Raw genomic sequence first — 9,824 nt, 5'->3', positions numbered from 1 at the left:
AAACATCTGCAGCATGCTCCTGCAGAGACCACCGAGTGGTCAAACATCTGCAGCATGCTCCTGCAGAGACCACCGAGTGGTAAAACATCTGCAGCATGCTCCTGCAGAGATCACCGAGTGGTAAAACATCTTCAGCATGGTCCTGCAGAGACCACCGAGTGGTAAAACATCTGCAGCATGGTCCTGTAGACGTTAAAGGACCTGAGTCTCCTCAGAAGAAGAAGGTGTCTCTGCTCTTTCTTGTAGAGGCGTTGGTGTCAGCTGTCCAGTCCAGTTTATTGTCTGGTGGGCCCCCAGGTACTTCTAGCAGTCCAGTGTCCACCTTAGTACCCTTGATGTTGATAGGGTTGGGGGGTCTGATCTTCTTCCTGTAGTCCACCTGCAGCTCTTTAGTATTTCCAGTGTTGAGTTGCAGCTGGTTCTGTCCACCACACATCTGTATTCAGCTTCCTGGTCACCAGTGGTGCAGCCCACAGTGTCAGAGTCATCCAGAACTTCTGCAGACGCAGGTTTGTGACCTGAAGTCTGAGGTGTAGAGGAACAGAAACGGTGAGAACAGTTTATTTTCTTGCTGAGAAGTGGGGGTGTGCTGCTTGTGGGACTCAGTTTGTTTGTGGCTCCTCGGACAGATGACGTTCTTTGGATGAAGGACGAAACATCTCAGCAAAAAAAGAAACCGTCCAGATGACCTGACTGATCATAAATCAAAACGTCCGGCTCTTCCAGGACAATCCTGCTGTGACTCTTGGTACTGGTGCAACTTTAGCTGTTTGAAATGTTTAGCCTTTCTGACATTTTATTCTGATAGAAAATGAACTGAGCTCATTTTACCTCCTTCACATCTTTAGATCTGTTTACAACCTTTCTCTGCTCCTTTCACATTTTGTTCTGCTTCAGCTTCTTTCTGCTAATTTAAACTTTTTTTCAGCTACTTTCAGCTACTTTCAGCTGTTTTGTGCTCCTTTCAGATTCTTTCTGCTAACTACAACATTTTTGTGCTTCTTCTAACTTCTAATTTCAGCTAGTAATGTTCTTTTCAGCTTATTTCTTTTTTGTTGTTGCTAATTTCAGCTTTCTTAACTAATTTCCTAAATTTCTTGCTAATTTATTTAAACCTAATTCAGCTATAATGTGTTCTTTCTACTTTCTTCAGCTAACTTGTGCTTTCAGCAACATTTCAGCACGTTTTTAGCTACTTCAGCTGTTTTTTTGCTTCTGAAATAATAATTAATTTCATCTATTTGTATTTAAAACCAAACGTCGCCGATCAGCTCTCCCTGGCTGAAACCAGGAGACGAGGCGTTGACGTGCAGCTTCAGAACCAGATGGCAGGCGGAGATTAACTGGGCTCTTGTAATGAACGTGAAAACGATTGAAGAGAGGAGGAGACGGAGGCGTGTGCAGGCTGTCTGCTGCAGTGTGAACTGACCACTTCTTCTTCAGAGGCTCCTCAGCTCCGTTCTGCCCTTCGGGAGCTGCTGTTGTGCGCCAGCTGTTAAGAGCCCATTAGAGCCGGTGTCAGTTTGACAGAACTGTCCAAACAAACGGCCACAACGACACAAATAAGTCAGCCACTGGAAGGAACAGAGCTTCCTGTCAGAAGAGGCGTGGAGCTCGTGTTTGCTTTTAGCTGCTTCAACGAGATCAAGGAACGCATCTCTGCTGAAGGACGACAACAAGAAGCTGAAGTTTGGAGGGTTCAGGATGAATTCTTCTTTTGGGCTCCTGTGAGGTTAATGGTGACCAGTTAACCAGTGAATACTGGGTGCAGTACGGTAGTTGCAGCCAGTTATGAATCTTAGTGCACCATGATAGACAGCATCCAACATCTGCAGCATCCAACATCTGCAGGGTTCTTGAAGGAGCGTTCCTTTAAATAAAGTCACCGTAGTCAGTGGAGTCATTAAATGCAAAGACATTTTTGGAAAGTTAACTATAACTAGAGGAGTTGCATTTCCTGTGAACATTCAGTGTGAATGCTTATTGCTGAAGAAATTAAAAAAAAAAACTAAACAAACAAAAAAACAGCTGAAATAATCTAACAAACATGCTGAAATGGGAGAACAAGTCTAAACAAGCAGAAAGAACACATATTTTCTGAAGTAGGTTTAGCAGAAATCAGCACAAAAATATAGGAAAGTAGCTAAAAAAATAAAAAAGCTGACATTAGCAAAATAAATTGGCTGAAAAGTAGCTGAAAGGCAGAAAGAAGCTTAAACTACCAGAAGGAAGTGGAACAAGTTTAAATGAGCTCAAAAATGTGGAACTGTCTGAAAATTTAAAATTAGCATAAAAACAGCTAAATAGTAGCTGAGTAACTGGCATAAAGAAGCTGAAGCAGAACAAAACATGAAAGGAGCAGTAAAAGGATGTAAACACATCTAAAGATGCTCCATTAATTTTCTGAGGAAAAAATGGCAGAAAAGGCTAAATATTTCAAACAGCTAAAGTTGTACCAATACTAAAAGTCACAGCAGGATTGTCGTGAAAGAGCCGAACGTTTTATGATTTGTTGAAATAAAACACAAACTGTGGGATGGGAACGATGCAGAAAAATGTACAGAAGGAAAATGGATCAGAACAGAATGAATGCTTCATGAACATTCACACACACGCGGCTCCAGACCGTAAGACTACACACAATATCACACAATAACTTATTGCTGAATACTTTTCACTTTGCTGAGATGAACAGTGGTCGACATCTCTCCTTGCACAGTAACAGGAAGTGATGACAAAGAGTAACAGAGTTTTGCCACAGTGGTTAACAACAGACAGCAGAGAAGAATGGGGTGTTTCTTTACATTATTTTCAGTCTAAAGTTTCAATAAACTAAAAACAGGAAGTTCCCTTTAATGTCACTTCCTGTTTCACTTTGGCTGCAGCAAGTTCAAAAGAAGTCTGCCCGATATGTGATAAAATGAGTAAAATCGTGTGTATTATGTCAAATGTCTGAAATATTAAGATGTTTTCTTCCACTCTTTGTGTTTTAGAGTCTCGGGCACTTTAAAGCTTTTAGCTGAAGCTCTGCTGCTCTTTTCATTTGAACTAAAACAGCTGCTCCGACGAAAAGCAAACTGTTTTATTTTTTATTTTACAGTGATGCAGAATAAATGAAATGTTCCTCCTCCGGTACTTTAACGTCTGTTAGTTACTGAAGCGTTCTGCTGCGACAGAAGACTCTGCAGTTCCAGTCATTTCTGCACACGTGTCGCTCTTTGGATGAAGATCCAGATGAAGTCACAAAGAACCTTCGATCCTTGATTCAGTTTAAAAAGCAGAATTTGTCAAATGATAAATAATATTAGACACTGTAAACCAGGATGTCCACATCCACAGAAACCATGTTCCTGCGTGTTTGTGGTCACGTGCTCGTCCTGGACCCACCGTGCACAGACACAGGTGCACATCTGACGCATCGTGTTCAGAGCAGCTGAGCGTTTCTGCTACGAGCCGACAGGAAACTGAGCGGAACCACGAAGCCACTATTTGTATTGAAAAGAAGGAGATTTTGAATATTGTGTAGTTTTCAAGGAGCAGCGAGGAGGACGATGGCTGCAGGAAACACTTTTCATTTTTATTTTGTAAAGACAAAAGCTTGAACCTGGCACCTGCAGTGGTTTGGGAACATTCAGTGCGCTCCAGCTGGTAACAGGAGACCCAGGTGCTGTTCTGATCTGTGAAATGAAACCATCAGATGGTGTTCGGCCCGACTCCAGCTCGCTTCATTTAGTCTGGATGGGAGTTAAATGTCCGAGTCCGGCTGCGTGACGACGAGTCAAGACGACAGACCGTTGAATCGTGCCGATAAATATTACAGGAGCAGGTTTTTATGGACCTGTGTGATGATGAAGAAAAACCGAACGAGGACAAAGAAAAGTCAAGAGTTCACAGGCGCCATTAGCGTTAACCTCGGAGGACCACGGACCTTCGGCTGCTTCAGATAACAAACAGTAGAGACGAACATTTAACAGTTTGTGGCACTCAGCCCAGAGGAAACAAAGACTGTTCTTTAAACGAGCAGGACTCAAGAAAAAACGGAGGGAGATCATGTTTTGGCTCTTGTCTGTCAGTGTGGGCACACATGTTTGTCTGTAGTGTTAGCAAAATATCTCATGAACCAGTGAACAAAGTTTAAAGAATCTCTCAACTCATTAACCCTTATTTCAATTTTCAATTAAAGATGGCCGCCACAACAAACTGACCCACTACATAAACAGCTGATAGTTGAGTAGTTTTATGGATGTTGAGCTAAAATTTAGCGAAGTGATAACTGAGAGTCACCCTCAACACATACTCTGAGGGCTAACAGAGCTTCTGGGGTTCTGCAGGAATAAATTACATCTCACACACACACACACACACACACACACACGTATGTATCAAGCGTCGTAGAGCTAAGATAATTAGGCCCAGGGGTCAATACCTGAGCGCGGTACAGAAGGTGACGGGGAACACCCAACACCAGGGGAGCCCAGCACCTTCTACTGGTCGACAGAACGCAGCTCCAGACTGTAAGACGACACAAAAACATGTGCACTGCTTAGATTGACTACAAGCAAGCTTATGACTCAATGTCACACACATGGATACTGGATTATATATATATATATATATATATTTATATCATTTAATACACCGCATTATTTTATACATTAGTGTCTATATCCTTGTATAGAGTTTCTTTTTATACTTTATATTTTTGCTATGTTTGGGTGTAACTGGGATCTTGAGTACACAGTTGTGTTCTACCTCATGTACCACATGCGATGAGAATGACAATAAAGAACCTTGAACCTTAGAGTGGTTAAAACTACACAACATCAACAGGACTCTTAGAGCCTTCATTAAGAACTCAATGGGAATGTGAAAGACAAGCATAGCATGTCCCACTGGTAGGTGGAGGAAGTGGCTGACATCAGCAAACCCTTCCAGTGGCTAGAGGGGGATGGACTGAAGGACAGCACAGAGAATATAATCATGGCAGCACAAGAACAACAGAGGTCAGGATCTACCAAACCAGACGAGACCAAAGATGGAGCTGTGCAAAGATGCCCTGAGACAGTCCAACACAGCAGGATGTAAGATCCAGGCAGATAAAGCAAACATGGAACGCCATAACCATCGGCTGAAATACATACAGGAACATCTGGAATAACATACAGGAACATCTGGAATAACATACAGGAACATCTGGAATAACATACAGGAACATCTGGAATAATATAAAGGAACATCTGGAAAAATATACAGGAACATCTGGAATAATATATACGAACATCTGGAATAACATACAGGAACCTCTGGAATAATATATACAAACATCTGGAATAATATACAGGAACATCTGGAATAGCATACAGGAACATCTGGAAAAATATACAGGAACATCTGTGCCAAGTATGGACTGAAGGTCCCACAGTCAAAGTGGAAGACGCCACCAAGGGTGGTGGAGAATGGAAGGGCTAAGATACTGTGGGACTTCCAGATCTAGACTGACAAATAGGTGGAGTGTAACCAACCAGACATTGTGGAGGTCAGCAACAAGAGAAGAAGCAGTGGTGATAGACGGAGCAACGCCAAGAGATTGTAACATGAAGAAGGAGCAGCTGGAGAACTACCAAGGACTGAAAGAGGAAATGCAGAAGCTGTGGAGAGCCAACGCGTCAGCAGTCCCAGTGCTCAGTGGAGGACTTGGTGCTGTGAGCCCCAGACTGGAAGAGTGGCTCCAACAGATCCCAGGAACAACCTCAGAGATCTGTGTCCAGAAGAACAGAACCCTCAGACCCCAGGCCTCTGGTAGAGGACCGGAGTTTCAAGTGAAGTGGAGCCAAGCAAGTGGAAGGGTAGAGCGAGCTACAAGTTTATATCTATTTTAAGATTTGACCAAAAGTAATGTAACAATAAAATGATTTTAGTCTAAAACCGGAGCGTGAAAGGTGTCGCGTAATAAGAACAAAGGATTTTTGTTGGATACTCGATCAAAGATGAGACAAAAACAACCAGGACTTGAGAAAACTTTAGTTTTGGGGTGTTTCAGTGACAAAATGACATAGAAGAGATAAATAATTTTAATGTAACGGCTCTGAACCTGCTGGTGTCCAGGCCTTTGGATCCATTTAAACCTCTTAATTTACTCAGTCATCCACCATCATGATGGGAAACAGTAATTATGGACTGATGAGCTCTACAGGATCGCTGGAAAAGACCCAGAACGCCGTGAACATGATGAACACCCACTGGTTCTGCATCATAAAGGGAATGTTGTGGCTGAGGGCGGACATCGTTAGGTCCAAACATCTGGGACTTCAGCTTCAGAGCTGGTCCTGCTGTCTGCGGGCTTCATTTAATGGTTCTGTTATTTTGGCCACAGGACTCGTTGGACCGGGTCGATCTCCTAGAGGACCAGCTGTTGGGGCCTGACCAGCACGTTCAGCTGAAATTATTTTCACTTTTTATTTCTGGTAAACTTTACAAAAATAAGTTTTCCAAACAATTGAGCTGATCAGACGTCTGCGTTCATTAAAATATAAAACTGGAAGAAAAAAGATTTAAATATCAAACTTGAGCTCAACATCTTGATAAAAGATATTTAAGCCAGTTAAAAAAGAACTGTTAATGGCAACACCCCCTCAAACATGCAAAACATTTTCATAAAGTGTAGTTTATAGAAAACAACCAAAAAAAACCAGAAATAACAAAAACCAGGAAGTGAATTCAGGTTTTTATTTCCCATCGAGTTGGAGCGAGTTTACGGATTCATCTCAGAAAAAGTTCACATGTTACATCGGTTCATTAGAGTAAAATATTTAAAGTCTTTATTTCTTGTGAGTTTGATGATCATGACTTACAGATGATGAAAACCCAAAAGAACAAGAGAAGATTGTGAAGAGGTTCCGTGTTTTAAACTCCTGGAGTCACAGCCTCATCAGCTGATGAACTCCTGGACATGAGCTACAAACGTCTCGTTCCTCGGGTCCAGACACTCCTGAACCAGAGACAACACCAGAAGCGTCTTACCTGCTGAGGACACAAAGAACTGGCCGGTTCTGTCCACAGTCAGTGATGTTTGGGTCCATGTCCTCAGCTGGTGCTGGTCCACTGGGTTTTCTGAAGTCCACGGTCCCCGCAGCATCACCTGCCACACCTGGATCACCTGCCACACCTGGATCACCTGCCACACCTGGATCACCTGCCACACCTGGCTCACCTGCCACACCTGGATCACCTGCCACACCTGGCTCACCTGCCACACCTGGCTCACCTGCTTTCAGCAGAGTGCTTTAGTTTCCTTTTCCAGGTGAGGTGTCCTGATACAAATTCTGGCTCAGAACGTAACACCCAAAACGTCCTAAGACCCTGTATCCCAGTGGGAAACTCGGGGCCTTCAGCACCTTTGAAGAAGGCCTAAGATTTCAGCGTTTAGATTTTTATTCATTATTTGTTTTACATAAAGGGCGGCACGGTGGAGCAGTTGGAAGAGCTGCTGCCTCTCAGCGAGCAGGTTACTCTGGGTCAAATCCCCGTCCGGGGACCTTTCTGGGTGGAGTTTCATGTTCTCTCCATCAAGACCGATGATATGACGGTCTAAGTCATTTAACTGCACCTCTGTCCCAAATAACAAAATAACAAAATAACAAAATCGTTCCAACTGAGTGTAAAAAGTCAGTTTGATAAAAAGTTTAAAATTAGGAAGAACTGGTTCATGACGCTTTCCTCAAGTTCACAAACTCGTGAAAATAATCAACATTTGGGGTTTTTATTGTGGTGAACTTCAAGCTACAGAAGGAGGTGACAGATACAAGTGGAGGAGGAGGAGGGAGGTGCAGCTTCCTCCTCCTGCTGAGCAGCTGTGTTAGTGAACGTTTACTGACTGAAGCTCATTAAGAGGTGGACCTGAGAGGAGAGAGGAAGCCAACACCTGCTTCCTCCTGCCGCTCTGTGCGACTGCTCCTCCTCCTCTTCCTCCTCCTCTTTTTTCTCCGTCTTCGCTCCTCCTGTCTCTGCGTCTCCTTCCTAACATCTGTCAGCTGACTCAGAAACGTGTGGACACACACTCACTTCCTCCTTTTTATGATAACGAGCAATTAATTCCCTAAGAGGAGCGGAGGCTTCCAATTAGGAACTGTTGTGTACACACACACACACACACGCACGCACACGCACGCACACACACACACACACACACGCACGCACGCACAGATGCTTCTTATCATTGAAAACATGAGAAACATGCAGTTAACTCATCATCTGTTAGGGAATGTTTGATCAAAGTTTATGGAAGTTTTTAACTACTATGGCAGAGAATGTTAACTGTGCCCATGAACCATATGTTTGGGTTGGTACAGAGCTGGGTGAGGAGCTGGGTGAGGAGCTGGGTGAGGAGCTGGGTGAGGAGCTGGGTGAGGAGCTTGGTGAGGCTGCGTGCAGCTGTCACTTCAAGGACTCCTCCGAGTCTGTGAGCTCGGCCAAACTGATAAGAAAATAAAAGCAAACTGCAGACGGCTCACGGCAGATTCTCCTGACTGGTGTGCATGTGTCTACTTCCTGTATATCTGTGTGTACTTCCTGTATATCTGTGTGTACTTCCTGTATATCTGTGTGTACTTCCTGTATATCTGTGTGTACTTCCTGTATATCTGTGTCTACTTCCTGTATATCTGTGTCTACTTCCTGTATATCGGTGTCTACTTCCTGTATATCGGTGTAACCTGTCCTGAGAGTGTCCTTGCAAGTAAAATACTGGTAATAAATCTCCTGCAGTCGAGTGCGGTTCTTTTAGATCACATGCGTCAAACTCAAGGCCCGGGGGCCAAATGTGGCCCTCGGTGACATTTACCCCCCAGATGATGTGTTGAACATAAAATGCTTTTATGACTTGAATTGTTTCAGTAATCTTTGATTATGATGTTGAAAGCACATCAGAGAACATCAAACGAGACCAATCTAACTCTTGCTGAGGAACATGTGACCAAGAGAAGATGTTGGTTTCTGACTTGAGTTCATGTAGTTTCTGAAAATGGCCCTTAGTTTGAACAAAGTTTTAATTGTGGCCCCTTTGTAAGTGAGTCTGACACCCCCTGTATGTGAGACAGACAGAATATTTTCCTCCATCATCTCTGAATGTCTCTGTTTTTCTCAGATTGCTGCTCAGAAGAGAAACCTGAAGAACTACCACTACATCCTGGTCAACCTGGTGAGAAGACCTCACACAAAACAGCTTTTTATAATTGTTTGGGGAAAAATCAGCCACAGTTCAATTTTTGTTTTTGTTTATTGTTTTACTTCGTTTCAATCAATAAATGTGATTTATTTAATCTGTCAAAGACCAAAAATCCTTCTACTTTTTAAAATGTTGTCAGATTTTCTCAAACACTCGTAACCTCACAGTAACTCGACTACACTCTCGTGTCCTGAGGGGAAACATCAGCCACACTAAAATGAACTGTACAACTTTTAATCTCATATTTATCACATCGTGAAATAAACTTTCCTCTTACTAATGTTTTACTGTTTTATTGTACGCTACGTGGTGATCTGCTGCTTTACTTGAGTCTGTACAAATCTACAGATGGACACTAGCTACCCAGGAGCAGCAGCTTCATTCATTCATTCATTCATTCATTCAATCATTCATTCATTCATTCATTCATTCAATCATTCATTCATTCATTCATTCATTCATTCAATCATTCATTCATTCATTCAATCATTCATTCATTAAATCATTCATTCATTCATTCATTCATTCAATCATTCATTCATTCATTCAATCATTCATTCATTCATTCATTCATTCATTCATTCATTCAATCATTCATTCA

At 42.6% G+C, this 9,824-nt stretch overlaps 1 protein-coding gene and 1 pseudogene across 1 annotated transcript in view; one reads left to right on the top strand and one right to left on the bottom strand.

Moving 5' to 3' along the window:
• LOC119420771 overlaps positions 1 to 9,824 on the bottom strand; it is a 261,041-nt pseudogene that overhangs the window by 133,605 nt on the left and 117,612 nt on the right.
• The window catches only part of gria1b (glutamate receptor, ionotropic, AMPA 1b), a 79,862-nt gene that overhangs the window by 34,116 nt on the left and 35,922 nt on the right, over positions 1 to 9,824 (top strand). The window contains exon 5 of the mRNA XM_037687758.1: positions 9,143 to 9,196. Coding sequence (XP_037543686.1) covers positions 9,143 to 9,196 — 54 coding nt within the window. The remainder of the gene's footprint in view (positions 1 to 9,142; positions 9,197 to 9,824) is intronic.

The sequence above is a fragment of the Nematolebias whitei genome, chromosome 14, assembly GCF_014905685.2.
Source record: "Nematolebias whitei isolate Nwh7 chromosome 14, NemWhi1, whole genome shotgun sequence".
Lineage (NCBI taxonomy): Eukaryota > Metazoa > Chordata > Actinopteri > Cyprinodontiformes > Rivulidae > Nematolebias > Nematolebias whitei.
The sequence above is the reverse complement of the archived record's forward strand: the minus strand, read 5'-3'. Positions and strand labels throughout refer to the sequence as shown.